Source organism: Phacochoerus africanus, chromosome 14 (assembly GCF_016906955.1).
Source record: "Phacochoerus africanus isolate WHEZ1 chromosome 14, ROS_Pafr_v1, whole genome shotgun sequence".
Classification (NCBI taxonomy): Eukaryota; Metazoa; Chordata; class Mammalia; order Artiodactyla; family Suidae; genus Phacochoerus; species Phacochoerus africanus.
This window is the reverse complement of record NC_062557.1, coordinates 36,118,954-36,146,830: the sequence shown is the minus strand read 5'-3', so window position 1 is coordinate 36,146,830 and position 27,877 is coordinate 36,118,954. Positions and strand designations below refer to the sequence as shown.

The following is a 27,877-nucleotide window of genomic DNA, read 5'->3' as shown; positions in this document are numbered from 1 at the left end:
TTGTCTTTTCTAGGGCTGATCCCACAGCAAATGGAGGTTTCCAGGCTAGGGGTCTAATCAGAGCTGTAGCCGCCAGCCTATGGCACAGCCACAGCAATACGGGATCTGAGCCACATCTGTGACCTACACCACAGCTCACAGCAATGCCGGATCCTTAACCCACTGAGCAAGGTCAGGGATTGAACCCGAAACCTCTCAGTTCCTGATTGGATTTGTTAACCACTGAGCCAGGACAGGAACTCCCAAGAATTCCCTTTTATAATGCATCATCCAATTCATTAATTTGCCAGAGACTTGATATTATGGGGAATCCCATTTTAAGCTTTCTTTTATCTTCACCCTTCTCTGCAAGAGTCTTAAAGATAAAGTATTACTTTTTCTTCCTCTTTCATTAATAGAGTACGTAGATGACTTATAATAACGGCCATGACACAAAACATATTAAAAAGAAGTGGTATTTCTTAATAAATTGACAAGGTAAATAATTTTAATGTTAATTACTTATTATTGTCTAACTGAGTCAATTCTTAGGTCATTTCTAAAACAAGAGGATCAAAGAACAGATAAATAATTCTGCTTCTAAAGGACTACAGAAAAAAAAAACATGGCAGAAACTTACATTAAGCTTAATAATACATGTCCTTAAAATATAAAAAATAAAGAAAAAAACCTTTAATGTTTATAGGTGACATTACATCAAAAATGCTCAGGGAGGAGTTTTTGTCATGCCTCAGGGGAAATGAATCTGACTAGTATTGATGAGGTTGCAAGTTTGATCCCTGGCCTTGATCAGTGGGGCTTAAGGATACAGCACTGCCGTGAGCTTCGGTGTAGGCTGCAGGCGCGGCCAGATCTGGCGTTGTGTAAGCTGGCAGCTATAGCTTCGATTCAACCTCTAGCCTGGGAACCTCCACATGCTGTAGGTACAGCCCTAAAAAAACAAACAAACAAAAAACCCTCAGAGAGTTCCTGCTGTGGCACAGCAGGGTAAGGATTTATCGTTGTCTCTGTGGTAGCGCCAGGTTTGACCCCCAGCCCAGGGCAGTGGTCTAGTGTTGCCGCAGCTGTGGGGTAGGTCACAGCTGCAGCCCAGATTCAATCCCTGGCCTGGAATTTCCATATGCCAAGCCAGGAGTTCCCACTGTGGCTCAGCAGTAACAAACTTGACTAGGATCCATGAGGACACAGATTCAATCCCTGGTCCCACTCAGTGGGTTAAAGATCCGGTGTTGCTGTAAGCTTCAGTTTAGGTCACAGATGTGGCTCAGATCTGGCATGGCCGTGGCTGTGGCCAGCAAATGCGGCTCCAATTTGATGACTAGCCTGGGAACTTCCATATGCTGAGGGTGCAGTCCTTTAAAAAAAAGAAGAAGAAACCAATGTCACATATCACTTCTGAAAAATAAACTTACATAAATCAAAGAAAACAAATTGTAATTGTAATCATTAATAGAATACTCACCGTCAATTCATCTTCATCAGAGTTAAAAAGATTATCAAGGTCAGTATAAGAGACAGCCAGATCTGAGTCATAAATCAAACTGGTTGATGGAGGACGGGCATGATTAGTAGCTCGTGGAGCATCTATATATGTCAATCGGAAAAACAAAATCAAAATTATACTACCAACAAAGTATTATTCTATTTATTTAAGCTAGATACGTAACATTAAAAATTATAAGGTGCTTTGCAATAAGACATTGTAATTTGCTTAATATATAGACTTCTGTTTCACGGCAATAAAGTTGAAAATAAAAAACTAAAAGTAGAGTTGCCATATGATCTAGCAATCCTACTCCTGAGCATATATCTGGACAAAACTGTAAGTTGAAAAGATACATGCTCCCCTATGTTCACAGCAGCACTATTTACAATAGCCAAGACATGGAAAAAACCTAAATGCCCATCAACAGATAAATGAATAAAGATGTGATATACATACAATGGACTACTACTCAGCCATAAAAAAGAATGAAATAATGCCATTTGCAGCAACATGGATGGACCTACAGATTATCACATAAATTGGGTCAGAAAGAGAAAGACGCCATATGATATCACTTATACATAAAATCTCATTTTAAAAATGACAAAAGAAATGGAGTTCCCATCCGCACAGCGGAAACAAATCCAATAGGAACCATAAGGTTGCAGGTTCAATCCCTGGCCTCATTCAGTGGGTTGAGGTTCTGGCATTGCCGTGTGGGTTGCTGACACGGCTTGGATCTGGCATTGCTGTGGCTCTGGTGTAGGCCAGCGGCTATAGATCTGATTAGACCCCTAGCTTGGAAACCTCCATATGCCATGTGTGCAGCCATAGAGACAAAAAGGCAAAAAAAAAAATTGACGAAAGAACTTACTTACAAGATGGAAACAAACTCATAGAGAACAGACTTTTGGTTGCCCAGGGGGGAGGGTGTGTGGGGGAGTGATGGATAGGGAGCCTGGGATTAACAGATGCAAACTCTTATACATAGAAGGGATAAACAACGAGGTCCTACTGTATAGCACAAGGAACCATGTTCAATATCCTGTGATTAAACCATAATGGAAAAGAATATGAAAAAGAATGTGTGTGTATGCATACATACATACATATATATTACTTTGTTGTACAGAATAAATTAATACAACTCAGTAAATCAACCATACTTCAATAAAATTTAGGAAAAAAAAGAAAAAAGTTGTAAATAAACATCGATACCTTCCTTCCCCAAGAAACTCACCAAAGGCTATGTTATCCTTAACACTGCTAAGTAATCTACATAAATAATATATCAAATAAAAAAAAAAACACTAAGAGGGAAATAGAATTGAACACACACACATTTTAATTTTTCTATCTTCCTAAAACGTAGAAGCAGCACAGAATAGTTAAGCGCTCTGGCTCTTGAGTCAGAGAGACCATTAATTTGAATCCCACTTCCAACACTAACAGTATGATCCTAGGCAAAGTTACTCAACTTCTCTGTCTTCCAGTAATGGCAAGAATTAAATGTGACAGACGTAGTAGGTAAAGCACACTGCCCAGTGCTATGGATTTCAGTACTTATTTAAGTATCTCTCAAGTGAAGTCTAAGTTTCATTTCAGTTTTAAAATTTTCCTTTTTGCTTTATTTCTAGTTTTAGGGAAAAAATATGATTGCTTTAGAAAATATAAAAATACAAATCAAAGTTAAATTCCTCTTATACTGCCAGAAAAAATTGCTGTTTGGTATATAAACATTCCAAAGCATCCTCAGGATGTTAAATGACTTGAAACAAGTCCTCGCTTTTGGAAAGATGAAAGTCACTGTCCAAGTGCTTCTGCATATCAGTTCTAAAGATTCACAAGGGCAACAGTTCTGAAATTTTGGAATCTGTAAAAATCATCTAGGAGGGTACTTATTAAAAACCAAGATTTCCAAGTTACACCTTACAAAGATGCCCCATACTATGGTAGATGGTCCAAATTTTGAGAAAGCCCCACCACAGGCACAAGAAGACAATTCCCTGTCTCCTAGGGGTAAGTAAATATGCTAAAAAACCCAAACTGTTAACTCACCAAGCTACTCAGAACCACTAACCACTCTATTTATTTCATGAAAGACCATCTCTTCCTTATTCAGATGGACTTTTTTGGGGGGTGGGGGTGGGGCAGCAGCATGTGGAAATTCCCAGGCCGGGATTGACACGGGCGCCGCAGTAGCAGCCAAAGCCACTGCAATGACAATGCTGGTTCCGTAACCTGCTGAGCCATGCCACAAGGGAACTCCTGGGCTTTTTCTTATTCCTGTTTGTAGTTGCACAGAGCCTAACCCTCTCTATCTATTCCAAATCTTAAAACAAAACTTTGTCCCTAAAAGACACATATCAAAGGACAACTTCCCTTGTCTACATCAAAAGTTGAATAGATTGTGTAAAAGAACTAATATATAGCGTCTCTTTTTTCTATTCACAAAAAGCACAAGTCAGACACTCTCAAAGTGGAGTCCTGATCACTGAATCTCCAGTGCCACAAACAGCGGCTACACTAACATACGCTTAATACATATGTTAAATTGATTACCTCAGCAACTTCTTCTAACTTGGCAGGAGGTGAAGAAAGGAACATCAAAATTACAGTAAAGTCTAATTCATAAATTGTTTTTAGACCTGAGAGGGATCTCAGAGGTGATGATCTTATCCTATCTCCTGATTTTACAGGTAAGAACTATTTTTATTTGTTAAAAAAAGGAAAAGAAGTTCCAATAATTCAAAATAGAATTTCTATCACCTAAATTTGCTTCTCCCAGTACAAAATAAATAAAAAATCCATCATTTAAAGATAGGTCCCTTTCTATGAAGCATACGAATCATGAAAAAAAAGGAACACTAAAAGCCCAACAATATCACATTAGTTCAGAGAAACAATCCTGAAATACAGTATTTTGATCAGGAAATAAATGTTTTACCTTGCTTGATAGAGGGACTAAATAATGACATAGCATCTTCTTCATGTGATAACACTGTTACATTAGATGGCCCATCTTCTACCTGCATACAATATTACACATTAGGCTGAAATATATTTTATCCATAATAAAATATACCAACTATTGCGTAGCTATATATCAAGCATTCTACTAGGTGTTCTATAGACATTTCACTAATTCTCACCACTAACCTACATGATAAGTAAGTAATATGCTTATTTTACAGATAAAAAAAAGTCCTAAAGATAACCAAGGAAATACATTGATAAGAGGTGGAACTGGGATTTCAACCTAAATCTACCAAATTCCAAAGTCCATGTTCTTTCTAAAATACCTACTGCCTTTCCAGCTACTACTGTTTCCTTATTTATAGAAAAACACAATGTCAAGTGTCTGATACCCAGCAAGGCTAAATAAAACTTTGTGAAATGAAGTCTTTATATTAAACACATTGGTCCTTTATGCAATTTTACAGCTTTCAATTTCCAATTTTGTATTCAAGCAAAATTCTTATCTTGCAGTTATCTTGTGCTTAAAAAATCCTCAAACATTTGATTTCAAAATTTTTAATCAAATAAATATTTGTATATCCCACACTTTATTAATGTAAGATCTTACTTTTAGGGGCACTGCACGTTCTTAACTCACATATTTAGAAATAGCATGTATTTCTAAACTCAGTGATGTCTATTTTATTGCATTTTTGAAAACCAGTAATTCACCTATAGCACAGATTAACTCAGAATCAAAACAGTTTGTCTGTCTTGATTTCAGTATAGAAGAAATTAATGTACCTTCTCCAATTTCAAAAGTTTTAAAGATCTTTTCATTGTCAGAGACCAGCTATAATTTCAAGTCCATACAAGCTCCTAAATTTTGTACAACATACCTGATTTACCTATTTTTTAAAAATGTTTTTCTAAGTTCAAAGAATAAATCTTTTTTTTTTTTTTTTAAGTGAGAAGAGTGGTTCTATACAGAGCTACAAGTCATCAGTGACACTTTGGTGTACTTTGATTTCTCTTACCTTGTGTTTTTTTCCAGCTTCTCTCTCATTATTTTGTCTATCTTTCTTATCAGGGAAAAGGAATTCCTCATCCCCTTCAACAAATGCATATGGATCAATTTTAGGTTCTTGTTCTGAATCAGATGCTATTGCTGCAAGATACTGATTTTTAATTTGATATTGCTGCACTAATTCATCAGAAACTTTTAAAGGTTTCTTACATTGCACCATTAACCTGCATAAAAAATAAAATTAGAATAATTATATTTATTCTCAATAAAAGCATAACAAATTTCCAAAAATATTTAAATATAATAAAGTTTGTAGAATTATTCAGAGATGATCAAACCTGCAATTCATTTTACAATGAAGAAACTGAAGCATAGAGAGGTTATATGAAGTCTCAAATCTAACAATAGAGAAAATGCAGCTGTTCTCATAGTCTTTCCAACAAAATGTGTTGTCTTTTGTTGTGACACTATTCCCAAGTCCTCAAGCATATTAACTTGTCCAAATCCATAAACCTGAAAGGGATTCAAATCTAAACTGCTCCAGCACAGGAACTCTCAAACTCCCAACTATACAGTGAGATAAGACAACTTTTATACAATTTATATATACCCTTATACAATTATATAATGAAAGTGATTATCCTTTTCCTATTGCAATGAGTGGATATATTTTAAGTTTAAAAAAATTTAAGAGCCTGATTTGTGTTTCACGAAAATAACATTACTATGAATAATTCTGGCAAAGTGTTTACATTGGCAAGTGGAGTTTTAGCGCAAGTACCTCAGAGGTTTTTAAAAATTGGAAAATCCAATTTTTATATTATTAGCCTCTTCATTCTAGATGGTGACCGATAAACAAGTTTCTCTGTACTCTCCTAAAATATCCAATAAAATGACAAAGGACAACAGAACAAGCGAGAAGACAACAGTGCAGTTGGAAAGATGAACTACTGGAAACAAAGACCAGAGGAAGGTATAAATCTAAGGCTAAGAGAGAGAGGGAAGCCACAACAAGCTGATCTGCACTACAGAACCCTGGAAATCACCAGGACTTTTACATCTCTGAAGACCAAGGTGCTTGGTGAGTGTGAATACAGAAATAATTCATTTTGGGTTTGTATGGGATACTTTTAGACTCCCAAATCACGTTCTCTATGGTTGCAAAGTTGAGATTCCCACGCTGCCAGAACAGTAGCAACCAGGCTTCTAGACAGATAATGCTCAAAATCCTGCAAGGACTATTTTACCCTGAGTATAAAAACAAAGTCTATAATATCCTTCCAAAGCTTTCCATTATCTGTCTCTTCTTTTCCCCTCCAACTTCATCTTCTACTATTCTATTCTTCCCTCTCTTACTCTTCTTTCAGGGGCTTCCTTGATACTCCTCAAACAGGCCAAACACACTCCTGGCCGTTCTCTTTGTTTGGAACTTCTTCCTCCAAACATCTCAACTCCCTCACTTCCTTCAAGTCTTTGTCTAAATGTCACCTTATCTATGAGACCTTATTTAAAACTGCAATATGTTCACTACCTCAACAGTGATTTTCCCCTTAACCTATTTTTCTCTCCATAGCATTTATCTCTTAACATACTAAGTAATTTGCTTCTGTTCATGGTTGACCGGCACTCCCACTAGACTATAAGCCTCTAAATGTCAATGATCTTGTCTTTGTTTACTGAACTATCCCAAATACCTGCAAGTGCCTAGCACACAATAGGTGTTCAATAAATATTTGCTAAACTAATAAATGGAATCTAAAAGGCACACAAGATTGAGATACTTTGTTCGCATTACTAATTCTAGAATACAGTATCTTGTTCTTTGAAATAAACCATCATTATTCACTAGAAAGTGATACTGTTGCTGCTACTGTCTGTTGTGAGTAATAAGACAAATTGTAAAAAAAGTAAGATTTGGGATCAGTAAGGGTATTTGCTAGCTTATAAATTATTTGAATGACAGAGATATTTTCTTAACTTACTCACCAATGTCCAGCACCAGAGGCACTCTATATATCCTAACCCCAAACTAAAATCCCAAGTCTACAAAAACTTCCATAGGAACATAGTGCTAACACAAATGTCAATGGGATACGTTTTAAGAAAAGCTTTGTACCTCATCATGTTAGACCCTAAGTAATTGTTTCCCAAACTATCAGATACCAACATAAATCTTTTCAAATAGTATGTCCATCGACTTTGACATGTATTTTCGTATTTAATACTTAAAATAACCTCATGAGACAGGAACCGGAGGGTATGCTCTCCAAATTTGATGTGACAATTACAATAGAAAGAAACGGTCACATGGTGTCAGAGTTACAGCTGGAAAGACTTTAAGTATGCATATTCACTTAACTATTCTTGGGGGAAAGTACATGAACCTATCCACCATCCTGTCACTAACCTGAAAGACTACTCTGTGTTGAGGTGAATAAAGCAACTGTTTTTCGTATTAAGTTGTCCTCTGGCAGAAGCATAAAAACTGCCACACTATTTACATAGGTAGTTGTTAAAGCTAGTGGGCAGTAACATCAAAAGGAAAAAAACCCTACTGCACAGGACTCTATTAGGAATAAAAAGGAGTAAACCAAATGCAATACCTAAAGGCAACTTTTTCTTATTTTATTGAATGGTTCTCACAGACAGTGGGATAAGCAAAGACTTTAAAAGAAGTCAATATCAAGAATATCAAGTCACAATAAATTTAAAACTATAAATTTACATGACACATCCTTCTATATTTAAAACTATTAAAAATAGAAAAACTGATTTTTTAAGAGATGTCAAATTAAAAACTCAAATTATCATTTCACTATCCAATTATATAGTATACATACACTTTTGCAAACAGAAACAACACACCTCTCCTTTTCTAAAAGGAACATTCACATATAGCCAAAGAGTTAACTACAGAGATAGTTTCAATCAGATATAAAGATAAATACAGACAAACTGGAAAAGAATGATTAGGTACAGCCATGAACAGGAAGCTTTTCAAAACTCAAAGCATACTGAAATTACTTTTATATTATTCATAATTCTATCTCCTTCCTTTTACTATGACAAAGTAACATACTACTCTAAAGTGTACTTGTCAAAAATTTAATATGGCTTATAGCGTATGTTTTAATGCTTTTATTCGATAAAATTCTACCAGACAAGGTTAAGACAGTTTTTTAGAATTGGCAATTATAGAAGGAGATAAGCTACAAGAGGAAATGCTAATGAAGAAACGAATTTAATAAATCTCAAAAAAATTTTAATAGTACCTTTTCCAGTATCATCGCCAATACTCAGAGCCAGTGCTTAAACTGAGCCAAGCTAACTGTCAAAAGCATAACTTTAATGCATTAAAGTAAGATATCAAATAAGGCAAAGAAAAAAATCTTAAAAAGATCTAGAATACAGTAAATTAAGACAAATTTATTTCATCATAGACTTCTATGAGACAATATAATTAGAAACTATCTTTTTAGAGATCAAATAATGCATTCTACAACTATATACATACAGTAAAAACCTGGTATATCACTAATACAACATAAGAGCTAGCTCTATTCATATACATTATGGTTAAGATATCCTGATGTATCCCTTATTATTATTTTCTTTGGCCACACCCATAGCATGTGGAAGTCCACAGGCCAGGGATCGAACCCAAGCCACAGCAGTGACAATTCCGACTCCTTAACCATCCCAGAGGTATCCTTTATACTGACCAAGAAATTGTAAGTACAGTTCTTTGTTCAGGGTTTAGAAAGGTTCCTTCTGAATCAGAACAGCAGCCTATTTTAAGCAGTTACAATTTCTACTTAAACTAAGTGCTAAACCCTTGAAAAAATACACTTAACCCCTAGCTCAAGAACTTCCATAGGCCTTGGGTGCAGCTATAAAAAGAAAAAAGAAAAAAAAGATATTTGCTGTAGATATGTATATCTTGTGAAGGGGATATGGTATGTTCCCCACACCAACTCTCTCTCCTCCTCTTAAATTCTAACAAATTAGAAAAGGAATTTTGCTTTAAAGTAGTTGCTAAAAAATCTGGCATCAACTGCCGGATAATAAGAATAAATGAATAAATGAAATGCTTAGAAATGATGATGTAATTACTCTGTACTAATCAGCCATCACCATCTAAAACTGAATGGAAAAATAAATCTTTCTTTCATTTCTCCACCTATTATGAAAGCCTAGCACCACCCCTTAATAGCAATCAATGGAAAAAGAAAACAATTTATTTATGCCAAATGGAAACTAAGACATTACTTAACACAAAACAAAGGTCTAAATTTCTCCTCAGAGTTCCCCTGTGGCACAGTGGATTAGGATCTCACATTGTCACTGCAGTGGCTCACTTCACTGCTTAGGTGTGGGTTCGAACTGGCCCAGAACTTTCCCATGCCATGGGTGCAGCCAAAACACCCCAATTATCTACCATACTAAGTATATACTTAAGAGCTTTAAGGCTAATGCTTTTTAAAATTTTTAAAAATAAATTTATCCATGATCTCCTAAAAAGGCACATATCTATAAAAGTCAACTACTATAATGAAATCTTTTATTTCTATTGATGCATTTTTGCCCCTCTTTGCATTGTATAAATATTCTAACTACCCATACAGTCCTTTAGTCTATTCCGCAACATCTATAAAATCCCTCCATCCCTATTATGTCCTTCTAATTTCCCAGTAATGGCCCTGTATCACCTTACAAACAGTATTTTGCCAATCCATTATATCTCCCTATCCCACCTTCCAGGTCTCATTTCCATCATGACACACCAGACTACTAAGCAACACCCTATAATTTATCCATACCAAACTACATAAAGCTTCTGATCTCCATAAATGGAATTATTCCCCACTATGGCTCTCCACCCCTACTATATTTTATATATAGTCATATCACAGAATTTAATGTTATTTTCCATTAAACTACAATTTTGTTTAGGGCCAGGACCAAATTTACTTTAAACCCTAACAGTGTCTTACAGCATCTTGTATACTATAGAAACTTCAGTTTTATTCCAACTGATAAAATCTATCTTTAAGGAACATGAACTATAAAAAAGACAATCTTCCTAAAAAAGGAGAATGTACAAGTTGCAACAGCCCTGTAATTAACCTCATTAAAATTAACTGCTATACATTTAAAAACACTTTCAAAACTCGAAAGTCAAAAAAGACAACAGAAATGTACAACGACTAGGCAATATTAATTCACAAATTTATATAAAACCATGCTGGTGAATGGATTGCTCTGACTAGCAATGTGTTTGATCATATTATAACCTTTAAAAATATATAATGCCTCTAAAAGAATTTAAGAAGATTGTTTAAATGTCATTAATAAAGCATAACAACAATTCACAGAATTTTTATTTTTGTTTTTTAGGGCCGCACCCTCAGCATGAGAAAGTTCCCAAGCTAGGGGTCAAATCCGAGCTGCAGCTGCTGGCCACAGCCACAGCCACAGCAATGTGGGATCCAAGCTGCATCTGTGACCTACACCGCAGCCCATGCCAACACCGGATCTCGGACTCACTGAGCAAGGCCAGCTATCTAATCTGCAGCCTCATGGATACTAGTCAGATTCATTTCCACTGCACCACAAGGGGAACTCTCCATAGAATTTATTTTTATGACAAAGGACATCATCTGATTTTGTCAACTGGCTTTGCCACTTCTATAAGATGATGACTGATTCTCATGATATCCCACCTCAAGTAATATTAAGAGCAGGTGCTTGATTTAGTAAGTTATTCCAACAAGATCTTTTTAACGATGAGAAAACTATCATGCCAGGTAATTTACTGTGGTTTGGGAAGACTAAAATAGTATGGGAGACAGCACCCTAGTGAAACTAATCAGTAAACATGTATGGCATATCTGATTTAATAACTTATTCTAGGGTTCAAATTTCTGTTAAAAGGGATTTGTGACATTAAAGCACCTCAAAATTATTAACATTTTAGGATGGAGAATTCCTTGTTGTGGGGGATCTCCTATACACTTAAGATATTTAACAGCATCCCTGGCCTCTATCTACCAGATCAGTAGCATACCCCCAGTTGTGACAACGAAAAATGTCTTTGGATACTGCCAAATGTCACCTGGGGGTAGAGGGTAGGGGCAGAAACTGCCCCAATTGAGTACTACCATAGAAAAATAACTCCAGGAAAAGGAGAGGTCATTCAGATGATTAAAACATGAAAGCAGGAGTTCCCGTCGTGGCGCAGTGGTTAACGAATCCGACTAGGAACCATGAGGTTGAGGGTTCGGTCCCTGCCCTTGCTCAGTGGGTTAACGATCTGGCATTGCCGTGAGCTGTGGTGTAGGTTGCAGACGCGGCTCGGATCCCGCGTTGCTGTGGCTCTGGCGTAGACCAATGGCTACAGCTCTGATTGGACCCCTAGCCTGGGAACCTCCATATGCCGCGGGAGCGGCCCAAAGAAATAGCAAAAAGACAAAAAAAAAAAACATGAAAGCAAAACTTATAAGCTACCATGTATAAAACAGTTACAGTCCATAAATGTTTTTTAATTCACTTAGCAGCTAAGCCTCTGATGACTTTCTGTGATATCTACCCTAGTCTAATCTTCTATTACAATGTAAAAGTAAGGATTCTATCTATAAGTGACTTGTGACACAATACACATTTTAATAACTGGAATAACCAAAACAATATTCATATGAAACATCCAATTTTAAAAATCCTCTATTTAATTTTTTTTTTCTTTTTATGAGGAAAAACTGTTGACCAAGAACGGGTAAAGGCATTATTTCCTTAATTTACATAATCATGACCCAGAACCACTCTACTCTGCATGCTACCTTTCAAAATTATGTTCGGAGTTCCTGTCATAGCGTAGCAGAAACAAATCCAACTAGGAACCATGAGGTTGTGGGTTCTATCCCTGGCCTCGCTCAGTGGGTTAAGGATCCAGCGTTGCCATGAGCTGTGGTGTAGGTCACAGACGTGGCTCAGATCCCAGGTTGCTGTGGCGTAGGCTGGCAGCTGCAGCTCCAACTGGACCCCTAGCCTGGGAAGCTCCATATGCCTCCAGTGTGACCCTAAAACAAACAAACAAAATTATCTTTCTTTCCCATTCTTATTCAATGACAAAAATACCAAAGTAATTATAGAACAGATTCTAAGGTTAAGCTGTATTAACTTCTAAGAGACCTTCACTTCACTCAAAGATTCATGCACACAAGCAGCCAACACATTTATATAGCTAGAATTCTTGGATCTTAGGAATATAACATGTGCATTAAAAACTCATTAAAGTTTTTAAAACTGAAAATATTTACACCCCTATATTTTTACATACATTAAATAAGAAAGCATAACACCTAGAAATAAATAAGTTTTAAAATCATGAAGAAATCTAGGGCCATACTATCATTTCACTCATGCAAACCTTTGCTGAATGTCTACTATGTACCTAGGATTGTTCGCAAGCACGTGCACACGTGTGTGCACGTGTGCTGGAAAAACATAGTACACAAGACAAAGTCCTTGCCCTCACAGAGCTTACATTCTAACATGAAAAAATCCATTAATTAATATATAATTTCAGATTTTATATATATAAGGAGAAAAAGCAGTGCACAGAATAGGTAATGATTTGGGGAGTGAACAGAGGTACAATTTAGGTACAGCGGTCAAGGAAATATCTCCTCCTAAGAAGGTAACTTCTGAGTTCAAATGAACCAGAAGGGTGAGCTGTTTCCCCAATCTGTAATGCAATTCTAAAGGCCCTTAGGTTTTGAAGGAATAGCAAGAGAGCTGGTGTCATAAAATCAGGAAGCAAATAGGAGAGTAGTAAATAAAACTGAAGAACTGGGTATGGAGCAGACTGTGTAGCCTTAAACATGAGGAAAAGAGTTTGGATTTTATCCTAAATGTAAAGGGAAACTATAGAAGAGTTTTAAGCAAATGAGTAACAACATTTAACTTACAATGATCACTCTGACTGCTCTATAGAGAATACATGAAGAGAAGTATAGAAACAAGGAGTTTCAGGCAAGAACTGAAGTTAGCTTAGATTTTTATATTACATCTTGCCTAGACAAAATTAAGTATCTTCTAAGACTTGTTTCTAAGACATCATTTGCTTTCAAGAGAGCCACTAATGATTGAATGTATTAGTTATCTTCCATGGTCACAGGTATCCTTAATTCCCTAAATCCCTTAATTTCAAATCCAGATTAACTTTAATTTTTTAAAAAGTCACACTAGAATACTTTTTGGGGGGGCTGCATTCACAGCATACAAAAGTTCCCAGGCCAGGGATCGAACCTGCGCCACAGCATAATCCATGCCACTGCAGCGAGAACACCGAATCCCTAACCCACTGTGCCAGAGGGGAACTCCCATACCAGAATACTTTTAAGATTCAAAGTGCTAGAGGAAGCATACAGATTTGTCTACTAAAATAATAACCAAGGAATTTTAAAAGAAAATAAACCTCTAATGGGGAAATGAAAAAAAGGCTGTAAATGGATCAGGCATTTTAATTTTACTTAGTCTCAGGGAAGCTCAAAATCAGTGAAACAGAGCACAGAAAGTTCATAGCTTAGAATATGCAAGAGGGGACTAAAGGCAAAATATATAAACAACAGGAGAGCCAAACTGTCTAAAAACCAGAGAAAATATGGACTTGTATCTCTAGATAGAAATGAAAAAAAGCTGAAAATGGAGAAAAAGAACAGGTTTTCTTTTTTAATAACCATTTTTTAATTGAAGTATAGTTTATTTACAATGTTGTGCTAGTTTCAGTTGTATAGCAGAGTGATTCAGTTATATATATGTATATAAAAACTGAATATATTCTTTTTCATATTCTTTTCCATTATAGATTATTACAAGATAATGAATATAGTTCCCTGTGCGATACAGCCGGTCCTTACTGTTCGTCTATTTTATATATAGTAGCATGTATATGTTAATCACAAACTCCTAATTTATTTATCCTCCCCCTGCCCATCCCAAGAGGATTCCTTTTCTTAAAAAATGAATAATTCCCCCTGGTGAAGGCACAAGATCTGGAATCCTTTTCATCCTGGAAGTTTAAGGAAAAGGCCTCCCCTCTGAAACATTCCCTATGATGCACAGTTCATACTAAAATATTTACTGAGTAAGTCTTGCCAATCAACAAGGCTCTGCTTTTATATACAAAATTTCTAATTATCTCCTCTATTCCCTCATGCTAAAATGTGTAAAATTAAACAATAATAAGAAATATGATGAGAATCAATATAATAAAGAAAAAGATCAATGGAGTTCTCCTATGGTGCAGCAGGTTAAGGATCTGGCACTGTCACTGAAGGAGCCTGGGTTACTGCTATGGTGCAGGTTCAATCCCTGGCCCCAGAACTTCCATGTGTCATGGGCATAGCCAAAAATAAAAGAAAAGAAGAAAAAGACCAAAATAAAGTAATTCTAAAGAAAAAAATTACAGGATATTAAACAAGAGGGTGCTTTCTTTTTTTTTTTTTTTTTTTTTTGCATTTTAGGGCCATACCTGTGGCATATGGAAGTTTCCAGACTAGGGGTCAAACTGGAGCTATAGCTGCCAGCCTACACCACAGCCATAGCAACGTAAGATCCAAGCCACGTCTGCAGCCTACATCACAGTTCACAGCAATGCCAGATTCTTAACCCACTGAGTGAGGCCAGGGATAGAACCTGCATCTTCATGGATACTAGTTGAGCTCTTTACTGCTGAGCCATGACGGGGTAACTTCAATGGGTGCTATTTTATTTTATTTTATTTTTTTTGTCTTTTGTCCTTTTAGGGCCACACTGGCAGCATATGTAAGTTCCCAGGCTAGAGGTCTAATCGGAGCTGTTGCTGCCGGCCTACACCACAGCTCACAGCAATGCCGGATCCTTAACCCACTAAGCGAGGCCAAGGATTGAACCAGCAACTTCACGGTTTCTAGTCAGATTCGTTTCCACTACGCCATGATGGGAACTCCAGCAGGGGTGCTATTTTAAACAAAAGTTTAGAAATTAAAAAACATTAAGAAACAAATATTAATACTATAAAGGCTAGAAGTTAAGGCATCCCCACAGGAAAAAGGATGGAAAATGAGAGAAAATACATAAGTTTCACATCTGAATTACAGAAGTTCTGCAGAGAATGGAGAAAAAACTAAAGACATCATCCAAGAAAATGCGAAATTTTTCAGTGCTGGGCCAAAAAGACTTCAAACTGTACCAGCCCTACTCAAAAATCCAGTACAAGGACTGAATAAAAGACCACTATAGAAACACATATTCTTGTGAAATTTCAAAAGCTAAAGATCCTAAAAGCTTTCATTGACAACAGACTGTTAGAGAAGGAAATATAATCTTTGCATACCATTTGGCCTTTCATTGATAAATAGGTAGACAATTTTAACAAATATAATAGTAGAATAAATACAGTGGCTGGTTGATTTTCACTTTAAAAACAAACTACAGATAAAAGTGCAAAAAGCTTATGGGACAGATGATAAATATAATCAGAACAACATAGAAAAGGAAAGGAAGACCTGAAAAAAGCCTACCTCTGCCCCAGAGTACGTCATACATAATGTGGACAAAGAAGGCAAACCACATATGGAGGAAGAGATTTGTAGCACATACAACTAATACAAGATTAACAGCCAGGATATACAAAGAATAAATCAGAAAAAAAAAAAAGAGAAAAATAATAGGCTAAAAAGATATCTGCAGCACATATAACTAATAAAAGATTAATAAAAAAATATGAAAGAATAAATCAGGAAAATAAAGAAAATAAACTAAAAAACATTATGTATAGGCCCATAAACACTTTAAAGTGATGCTTAACCTCACCAGGAATCTGGAAAACATATATTAAGACAATAAGATGCCATTCTGCATTCAGCAGATTAGCCAAATTCAAAGTCTTAAAATACCAAGTATTGAGAAAAATGTAGAATAGCTATTTTCATATTCTGCTGGCTGATGAAGGTATAAACTGGTATAGTTGGAAAGTTACCTGTCAACAACCCTTAATGCTGAATATGAACATACATGGCCTAGCAATTCTACTTTTTTGCTATATTCCCTAGAGGAATTCTTATATAAGTATATGAGAAAATGTGTACAAAAAAGCTCACTGTTACATCCATTGTGAAAAACTGAAAATAATCAACATGTCCATCTCAAAAACAGGAGATAAATTATGGCATATTCTTAAGAAAGCAATACTAGAGAGCAAGTAAAATGAATTAACTGTATGTATATTAGCTGTATGTATAAAGACATGTAGAGGAGTTCCCGCTGTAGCACAACAGGATTGGCAGCATCTCTGGAGTGCTGGGAGGCAAGTTTGATTCTTGGCCCAGCCCAGTGGGTTAATGATCCGGTGTTGTCACAAGTGCAGCGTAGGTCGCAACTGTGGCTCAGATTTAATCCCTGGCGCAGGAATTCCCTAATGCCGTAGGGTGGCCAAAAAATAAATAAATAGATAAAAATTAAAAATAAAAATATGTCCAGAAATGATAATATCAAATTCAGGATAATGGAAGAAGAATGGAGGAAGTAAAATAGTAAACAGCAGTTCTAATTGTTAGGTAAAATCCTTAAGCTGGCTGATGACGAATTTAAATTCTTAATTAAGTTGGTTGATGAATAAATACTCTCATTTTTTTCCACTTTTTGTTGACTAAAATATTTCATAAGAGGTTCCCTGAAGAAAAAACACAGTAAAGAAATTATGCAAAAATTTTTGGCTGCACCCACAGCATGCAAAAGTTCCCAGGTCAGGGATCAAATCTACACCACAAAGTGACAATGCAGGATCCTTAACCTGCTAGGCCACCAGGGAACTCCGAAATTATGCAAAATTAAAACTCAAAGGATTTATTATTGTAAATTCTATCCTGAAACCATTTTGGAGTCCTAGAATTAAGAACTTACATCATTTCCACCCTTAAATTATAATAGTGACTATTAAAAAATACATACTCTGTAACTGATGTTACACTTTCCTGTCCAAAAGGTCCAACTGGATCATCCTTGAACTTATCACTTGGAAGTTGAGGTGGTAAAAACTCTAAATCTTTTTTCTTTGGGACCTTGTAATACTTCCAGGCTATATTAGCTTCATCTTCTTCCAAGTTTACTGCTGTACCAACATATACTGTAGGTTCTACAGCTTCCTGGAATTGAGCTGGGAAAGACTGGGATAAACTGTCTATCCTATCTTCCACTGGTTTAGAAGGAACCAAGGGATCCGGTGTTGGCATTTGATAAAAATGCTGACTCTGAGGAGTTGAAGGTGTTTTAGTCACTCCTTCATCAACCACATCACATGGGTGAGGACTAAGTGGGGGTGGTTGAGGTGAATTTGCCATTTCAGTGCCATGCATCTGAGGAGTCTTTGCTACATCATTAGTTCGGATGTTTGAAAATCTCACTTGACTATCTGGAGCAGAGATCACAAGTCTTTGGCTGGCTGAATCTGTGTCCATGCCAACATCATCACTAACAGATACACGATGGTGAAAAGGAGTCAAGGGGCGTTTTTGTGGTTTTTCACTCTTTTCTTGCTTTTCATTGGTCTTGTGCTTAGGAAGTACTTGTTGTTGCTGACTTAAAGATGGCGTCTGTCCTTGTCCAGGATTTCTTGGTTTGAGATTTTTGTGCCTAAAAAGTTAAAAGAAAAGTTTACTTATAGTATAACTATTACATCTAAGTACACAAGTTAACACTATTAGACATTTCAGATACCATTTGTTTTTCACATATAAGCCTAAAAGTAAAATTATTTGAATTTATATATAAAAAATACTTTGTTCGGTGACCTAAAACTAACAGCATGTACAAGGATCCATAAATGCCAATTCTCTCATGGTCATTTAATCTGTGATCAGATAGCCAAAGATGATTTGACTTGTATAATTAAATTAGTACCTGAATAAATAGAGATGAGATTTGAATTATTGTAGGGCAAAAGGATTCAAATTTATTCATTTATGTACCAGGTATTTTACCATTAGTAATTGTTATAAACCATTGTCAATGTCTTGGCTGAGCTTAGTCATCATCTACAATTCTAAAGCAACTGGCTAAAAAATTTATTCTACTGGACTGAAGTTAGATCAATCAAGATTAAAGTTAGGTCAGTCTAGATAGCCCTGGAGTTGACTGATGGGTCCCATAACCATACCTACCTTCTCCCAAGGCTTACCACTACAGAAAAAAAGCCGACTGGGAAAGGAAAAGAAAAGGAAATGCCTAAAAGAATTTCTTCCTCATGATGTGAAGCAATTCTGAATTGAAGGACTTAAAAACTACATACCTAAAAAATCTAGTAATTGTATTGAGTTTAATTTTTTTTTTTTTTTTTTTTTTTGATGGCTGCACCTGCAGCGTATGAAGTTCCCAGGCTAGCTGCAGGCCTATAGTACTTCCACAGCAATGCCGGATCCTTAACCCAGCATGAGGCCAGAGACTGAAAGCGCATCCTCAGACACTATGTCAGATTTTTAACCTGCTAAGCTACAATGGGAACTCCAAGATTTCTTTCAATGTAGTAAAAACACCAGGCACTTTCAGATTTCCAAACTCAACTGGTACTGATGTACATAAAAAAGTATTTAACTTTCTGATTGTTGCTGCTTTTTTGTTTGTTTTGTTTTGGGGGGCTACAATTGTGGCATGTGGAAGTTCCCAGGGTAGGGTTCAAACCTGAACCACAACAGTGACAATGTCAAATCCTTCACTGCTAGGCCACCAAGGAACTCCCCATAAAACTTTTTTTGGCCACACCTGCAGCATGTGGAAGTTTCCAGGCCAGGGACTGAATCCAGCCATTGCAGTGACAACGCTAGATCTTTAACCCACTGAGTCACAAAAGAACTCCTAAAAATATTTTTTCTTTTTACAACCATACCTGCAGCATATGGAAGTTCCCAAGCTAGGGGTCAAATTGGAGTTGCAGGTGCAGTACTACATCACAGCTACAGCAACACTGGATCTGAGCAGATCTGCTACCTACACCACAGCTTGCAGCAACACCAGATCCTTAACCCACGAAGAGAGGTCAGGGATCAAACCCACATTCTCACAGAGACTACATCGGATTCTTAACCCACTGAACCACAACAAGAAGTCTCTAAAAATATTTTTAACTAAAACAACAGGGAAAAAATGTGCAGGATTTGCAGTATTCATTGGGTTTTTTTGGTTTTTTTTTTTAGTTTTCTTTTAAAATTTATTTTTCTGATGGTTCTGTTATAGCAGGGGTAACTTGAATATTAAAAGAAAGAGTATTAAAGAGCATGGCAGGCACTTTTTCAAAGAACTCTTTACTGAGGGAACATGCTGAAATATCTGATTATACAGAGCCTGGGACATCTTACTGTACACAGGGAAAAAAGCATGAAAGTCATCAAAGAAAACTGCAGTTATATCAAAAAGGACACAAGAGAAATCCATCATTACCCCGACACAAGACATCATAAGAAAAGGAAATTATAGTATGACATACCTCAAGAACACAGATGCAAATCGTTAATAAAATAATAACAATCAAGTAATCTCTAAGTTAAGAATACATCATAACCAAATGGGATTTGTCGGAGGAATGTTAAGGCACACCGTCATAAAAGAGTATTATTCATCACATTAACAGAATAAAAGAAAAGTCACGATTATCTCAATAAATATAAAAAAATGACAAAATTCAACACCTATTCATATAAAAAGACTCGAAAGCATATAAAAAGACTCAGAACTTAATCTAATAATGGACATCTATGAGAAACAATATCATCATCCCTAATGATGGAAGACTAAATAATTTCCCCTTAAGACGAGGAACAAAGCAAAAATATACTCAAAATTTGTATTCAACAATTTTTTTTTTCTTTTTTGGCTGGCCCCTGACATATGGAGTTCCCAGGCTAGGTATCAGATCTGGGCTGCAGTTGTGAACTACCCCACAACTGCGGCAACGCCGGATCCTTTGATCCACCTTGCTGGGCCGGAATCAAACCTGCATCCTTGGTGCAGCAGAAATGCTGCCAATTCCACTGCGTCACAGAGCAAACTCCCTATTTGACAATTTTTCTGAAAGTTTTAGCCAATGCAATAAGTCAAGAAAAAAAAAATACAGATTTCAAAAGAAGAAAACTTTTTATTCATAGAACACATGATTAAAAATTTTAAAATGAAGGAGTCAAGCTGATCATCATCTTTTTTTTTTTATTCTTCTTTTTCGGCCACATCCGTGACATACAGAAGTTCCCTGGCCAGGATAGATCCTGCACCACAGCTGTAACCAAAGCCACAGCAGTGACAATGCCAGATCTTTAACCTGCTGAGCCACCAGGGAACTCCTAGGACATTTATCACAAAGTAGTATTTAAAAAGAAATCTAACAAGAGTTCCCATCATGGTTCAGTGGTTAACGAATCCGACTAAGAACCATGAGGTTGTGAGTTCGATCCCTGGCCTTGCTCAGTGGGTTAAGGATCCAGTGTTGCCATGAGCTGTGGTGTAGGTTGCAGATACGACTCAGATCCCTCATTGCTGTGGCTCTGGCGTAGGCTTGGCAGCTACAGCTCCGATTAGACCCCTTGCCGGGGAACCTCCATATGCTGCAGGTGCGGCCCTAGAAAAGACAAAAAAAAAAAAAGAAAAGAAAAGAAATCTAATAATTGATAGTTACATAAGTATTATTTTTTAAAAAGTAAACACAATAAAAACTTTGGAAACAACCTATTTGTCCATCAAATCCAGATGATCAAATATACTATGGTACTTCCATTCAGTGGAATACCAAGAAGTTTTTTAAAACAATAAAGCAGATCCACAAGTAACTTGAATGGCAAGATCTAAGCCCATAAAGTGAAAAAAATAAACTGCCAAATACATCCACATTATTGTGGAAAAACACATATAACACACCAAATTACCAAAAACAGTGTGGAAGGATAATATCCAATTTAGTCATACTTCAAGGGAGAGGTAGTAGGAATTAGAAAGAAAGGATGGTCAAGGGCTACTTCAGCTAGCCTATTTGCACAATTGAAATTTCTTAAAAGCAAATATATTCAAGAATTAAAGAAGAGAACCAGATTTCGGGGGGGGGGGGTAGATGGGAAATCTAGAGTACAAAACCCAATAGTGGGGGAAAAAAAAAAAGGTGAACAATTAGAAACACTGTATTTACTAGAGAGGTAAATTTATTCAAAAAGAATAAAGCAAAAGCCTAGATTAGAAACTTCAAAAGAAGAACCGCTTGATAAAAACGCCAACATAGAGAAAGAAAAACCCAATTTCATTTAAGCATTCTATTGGTCTTATTTAGACCAGGAACTGGCAAACTTTTTCTGTGAAGGACCAGATGGTAAAAATACTTTAGGCTCTGGGGCTCCAGTCTAACTTTTACTCAACTTTGTGAAAGCAGCCACAGTTAATACATGTATGTGTAAATACATGTATGAACAGATGTGGCTCTGTCCCAATAAATTCTTATTTATGGACACTAAAATTTCAATTTTATATAATTTTCACAAAATACTCTTTTTTTCCCTCAACTATTTAAAGACATAAAAACCACTTCAGCTCAAAGGCCACTCAAAACAGGGGGTGAACAAAATTTGGCCAGTGGCTCATAGTTTGCCAACCTCTAGTCTCAAGACAAATAATGCATTGGAGTCCCGCATTTTAAGTTTGGTTTTCCTATCACCCTAGGTGCATATGGTTTGTAACTATTTTAAACTGTTAAACAGGAGGTCATCTATCCATATTTTTATTCCAATCTCTCTATCAACAAGAGGCAAGTTTTCAACAAGTTGCCTGACTTTAAAAAACTGCACAGTCTTTAATCCAAAGAATCTATAACACGACTGACTTAACCTATGCAAAACCACATCAGAACACTTGAGAGTCTGTCACTGTACTCAAACAGAGCTAATGTAAGAAAAACCTTGGCCCGTAATCCGTGTAGGCACTCCATTCCTTTGGCTTACATCCATTAATAAGAAGGGTGTGGCCAACAAACTATTCATTCACAAATCCTGGTTAGGGATTTCGAATGCCATTATTTGTTTACTTGATTGCAAAAACATATGATCTACCCTTAGTCTATAGAATAAAATAATGAACTTAGCAATACAACCTTCATGCTTCTGCTAACCAAATCTCATTAAAGTCCTCAGTATATAAAACAAATACCATTGCCTAAAGAATTCCAAGACCTCCATTCCTCTATCAATCTCTCAACAACACAGTCTATTAGAAAGCTTGTATTTTTACCATCTTTTCTATGAGAACCTTTGGGAGAAATTTCTCAGACACAGTGCCATTTATGAACACATTTATCTAGAAACTTATGTTTTCCTTACACTGCAGATGCTATATATATATATTCACCATAACTCAGTATAAAATTCTTTTATTTGGCTGCAAAACCAAGCTTTCACAGTCCAGCTCTGCTAACTATGTAAGAACTTATGACATACATTTGTATGCATTTCTATAATCATCTCCAAATTACTAAATTTTTGTTCTTCTCAAACTATTTTCTTTTGGAAAAAAATCCTAACATGCTATATTTATAGAAGCTACCTCAAACAAAGTGGGGCATGAGTATGCAACAGCATAAGAAACTATCACACACACACATATACACACATCAATCAAATGGGGGAAAAAAAAATCTACCTCAAACAGCTGCAATTTGTTCTTTGTGTGGCTTCAACAAAATCCCAGGATGCTATTTTATCAGCTGTCTCTTCTTCACACAGACCACCTGATGAAGCCGAATACTTCCTCCTAAGATGTGAAAGTATAAAATTCTTCAGAATTCAGAAAAAATTTGTAACCCTCAATTAAGCATTAAAATTGAATTTTTAAAAATTTTCTGAATTAAAAATCATATGAATAACAGTTTATACTTTAAATATCTTTTCTTTACAAGTAACTACCAACATGTAATTTTTATACCTGAAAGTTAATATACATACTTATTCTGTGCTCTGTTCATGTTGCATTCTTGCCAAACTCTATCCACCACATGATTTGCTAATTTTCTGGGTATTTTTCCTCCATGGTGACTAGTACTATCAGAGTTGAAACCATCAGAAACTGAAGAAAATTTGATCCATTTCTGAGCAGACTGAGGATCAACTGCAAATAAAAAAGAACAGGTTGTAGGAGAATAAAGGTAGGTTTAAAATAACACTGGGTTTTTTTTCCCCCTAATTTCTGACACAACTTGCCCCAGCTCTCTTGTAAGCTTAAAAGCACGTTATTTTATTTTTCATTTTTTAGGTCTTTCTTTGTCTTTTTAGGGCCCCACCCGCAGCATATGGAGGTTCCCAGGCTAGGGGTCCAATCAGAGCTGTAGCCACTGGCCTATGCCACAGCCACAGCAACAAGGAATCCAAGCCGTGCCTGTGACCTACACCACAGCTCACAGCAACGCTGGATCCTTAACCCACTGAGCAAGGCCAAGGATCAAACCCGCAACCTCATGGTTACTAGTCGGGTTTGTTAACCGCTTAGCTACCACAGGAACTCCAACATGTCATTTTAAAATATAGGAAACAAAAAAAAATTTGAACAGGGGGTGGGAACTGGCTTGTAGTGTTATATCAATGTTGATTTCCTGAGTTGGAGGATTAAATAGCAGTCATATAGAAGAATGCCCTTAATTTTGGGAAATAGACTGAGTACTCAGGGGCAATGGGGCATCATGTGTGCAGCATGTTTTAAAATGGTTCAGACCAATGATAAGGAATGTATGCATACAGAGAGAGGGTAATAGAGCAAACCAGTAACATCTGAGAATCTGAATGAGAAGAGTTCTTTGTACTGTACTTCAAACTCTTCGGTAAGTGTGAAATTATTTTATTTATTTATTTTTTTAGGGCCGCACCCATGGCATGTGGAAGTTCCCAGGCTAGGGGTCTAATCGGAGCTGCAAATGCTGGCCCTCAGCAACATGGAATCCGAGCCATGTCTGCAACCTACACCACAGCTCATGGCAACACCAGATCCTTAACCCACTGAGCAGGGCCAGGGTTTTGAACCCTCGTCCTCATGGATACTAGTCAGATTCACTTCTGCTGCACCATAAGGGGAACTCCCAAAATTATTTTAAAATAATTATTTTAACTGGTATATTCAAGACCACAGATTTATCACTAGAGCTAATGAAATAAATTAATACAATACCCGTTTGGACTTCCTCAGGAGATGTAGGTGGTGTAAGAGTAACCGAGGACATAGCAGGATCTCTTGTGGAAGGAGGCACTTGGTGGACACCCAAGCAAGAAGCTGAACAGTGAGAGGATCCCACAGAGCTAGGAGTAGGAATGTCTGACTGAGGGACTAGAACAAAGCATGCTGGGTAGATCATTCGGACACCAGCTAAAAGGGAAGGAAAACAGATGGGAAAATCAATTACTGTTGTGACTATAGTGGGATTAGTTTCACTCAAAAGTTCATTATTGGAAAAGTAGATCTAATATGACTGCGTGTTAAAATAAACTACATTTAATGTATTTTTATAAATAAACACTCCTTCTGGCATAAGGTTGCCTGGAAGAAACCACAAGCTGGTAGTTATGGTTACCTGTGGTGGCACAGACCATAAGAAAGCAGCTTTTTTTCTTTGTTCTCAGATTTTTGAACCATAATTGTGTATTACTCTTAAAATCTTTATTTGTAAATTTGATGGCATTTTAAAAAAACTTTTAACAAAAGTAACTGGCACTAGAATTATGGGCCATTTTCTATTTTCTTCTTTATATGTCTCTATTTTAAAAGCCTAATATATGTTTGTGTTTTGTTTCTGTTTTTGACACAACTACTCTGATAATGCATTTATTGAAATTATTATTGAAACTGAATACCAAATAAGGTAATCTTCACATGTAACATTTACCATACAAATTTATTAAATACAGTGTTGCAAATTTTAATCCCCATTATCTGCTCAATCATATATTCCCGACACCTCCCATGTCTCTCAAAGGTGAGGGGTGTATATATATTGACCTCAATGATAGGTTTGGCTATGCAACTTGCTATGGAATGTAAGTACATGTGACAGATGCCACATCCCAACACGAACTTTAGATGTACTTATAGGATCACCAGTGCAGTCTCTCCCACTTTATGTCCTCTGCCTTGAGATGACCATGTCTCAAATATAGTTTACCCTGTTAATCTAGGTCCCTGAATAAGAAGACATATAGAATACAACCAATCCCAACAGAGCTGACCTGGACAGAGTGAATCAAAGCCACAAGTTCTTTAGGCATACATTTTCTGCCTTTTAAGTCATGAGAGGCTACAGTTTTACCAAATGTTAAAATACTGCATAACTGAATAACAACTTTCCAGCCTGCAAATATTATTCATTCACAATTATTTTCTCCCCGCCTTTAGCATGCTTCCCTCTAGGTAGAATGTATTTCCCTGCCCCAATGACTTTAGCTTGGCCATATATCTAGTTCTGCCTAATAGAGAGTGAATAGATACAACATACATTATATCCTAGCGAAAGCTTTAAATACACTTATATCGTTAGGCTCAGTCTCTATTATTCCTCTGTTTTTTAAGAACAGTATGTCCCAGATACTGGGTACTACTCCGTGAACCCAGGTAGCAGAATGAGAAGATACAAGGAACCAAACTGCAACCAAGCTGCAGCCCTTATACAATGCAAGCAGGAAATAAGGAAGAAATAAACATTTGGTGTTAAAAGCCACTAAGACATTAGTTATTATTCAACAAAATCTAATATTATACAGTCACATTATTTTCCCTAGGATTAATATTCAGAATCCCTACCAACAAGAACTTCAACCGCAGCTAAAGAATCATCTTCCCAATCCATATCTTCCTGTTTTTCTTCAGACATCTCCTTCAAACAAGATGAGATAGGATAGAATTGTTTCCATTCACCAATCAATTTTTTTGTAGCTGAATCAGACATCTTGAATGCCTGTCCCGTGAGAGTGCCATTTAGTCCAAATGGGCTTAAGATAACTAGAAAACCAAAACAGATATCAAGTAAGTAACTTAAGACTGTTACACCAAATAAGATGACACTGAATAGTATGGCAAGTAATCATTCAATTCAAAAAAAGAAAAGGAAATCCATAACAATCAATTAGAGAAAATCATTTACTCTACTTTATTATTACGAAGATAAAGTACAACACTGAGTTTACTATAAAAACTTAAAAATACTGTCTACCCCAAAATCTCAGATGGATGGAATTTCAACATAAACTGAGATTATTTGTATATCCTCAACTTCTCTTGACTTTCCACTAAGGAAAAGCAATTTGAGGAAACACAATGTGCTTATATATTTTATATATATATATATATATAAATCTAAGTTTATATATATAAACCTAAGTATTTATTCTATACTATCTATATAAATTTTTAAGATCAAACATTAGGCTTAGAATTAAAATAAGAGCATACTGCCAGTCCTAAGAAACACATCAGCAATCTTATTGTAAAATACTTCCTCTAGAGTTCAACCATTTTCATGGTATGAATTATATCCAAAGTCTCTGTATATCAATGTTAAAAATGGTTTATATGACCTGATACACAAGATAACTTTGAAAATATAAACATGCACACCAGCTAAAGACTATTTAAAAGAACACTTTAAAATGTTAACATTCATGTTCAAGAACGTTTTAAATAATATTTGTATTAAAAATCTTATTTCACTGACTTAATACTCTAACGGGGAAGAAGTAAACTACATCAAAATCATCACTAAGATAAAAACCAGGGGGAAATCTCATTAATCTCTCAATTTCAGTAAGAATGTTCTTGAAACAACAATAAAGAAATCAAATAACTAAGTCAATAAAATAAATCTACCTTGAAATGGACTATTAGATTGTTGAGCAAGGGTGATATGCTCTTCACTAAGAAGGTATACAGGTTGATGTTGGTTAATTTCCACACTGGTACAAACATTGCTGTCTCCATGCAAGAAAAAGGTGAAAGAGCAGGACAAGTGTTCACTAACAAAGAAGAAAAAGTTATATTTTAGTAATGATTTATAGCCAAAAAAAAAGTTAATTTGCTTTTCTTTTTTATAAAGTTATACCACAAAAATTTATGTTCTCTTTAACCCAAAAATTCTAGTTCATCATCTAAAGAAAAAAAGAGAAAAAAAGAAAAAAAAAGAAAAAACAGATATGAACAATGACTTAGCCGTAAGAAATGGCCAGGGGTCAAATCAGACCTGCAGCTGAGGCCTACATCACAACCACAGCAACATAGGATCCAAGCCGCATCTGCAACTTATGCTGCAGCTTACAGCAAAGCTGGATCTTTAACCCACCGAACCACAACAGGAACTCCCTGTAAGAAATGTTCTT

General features: G+C 36.1%; 1 protein-coding gene across 1 annotated transcript in view; it reads right to left on the bottom strand.

Annotated features, from left to right (window-relative positions):
• Positions 1 to 27,877, bottom strand: part of MED13 (mediator complex subunit 13) — a 98,943-nt gene that overhangs the window by 41,023 nt on the left and 30,043 nt on the right. The window contains 9 exon segments of the mRNA XM_047758042.1: positions 1,463 to 1,584; positions 4,434 to 4,515; positions 5,482 to 5,695; positions 17,463 to 18,143; positions 23,172 to 23,282; positions 23,474 to 23,636; positions 24,687 to 24,881; positions 26,310 to 26,507; positions 27,372 to 27,517. Coding sequence (XP_047613998.1) covers positions 1,463 to 1,584; positions 4,434 to 4,515; positions 5,482 to 5,695; positions 17,463 to 18,143; positions 23,172 to 23,282; positions 23,474 to 23,636; positions 24,687 to 24,881; positions 26,310 to 26,507; positions 27,372 to 27,517 — 1,912 coding nt within the window.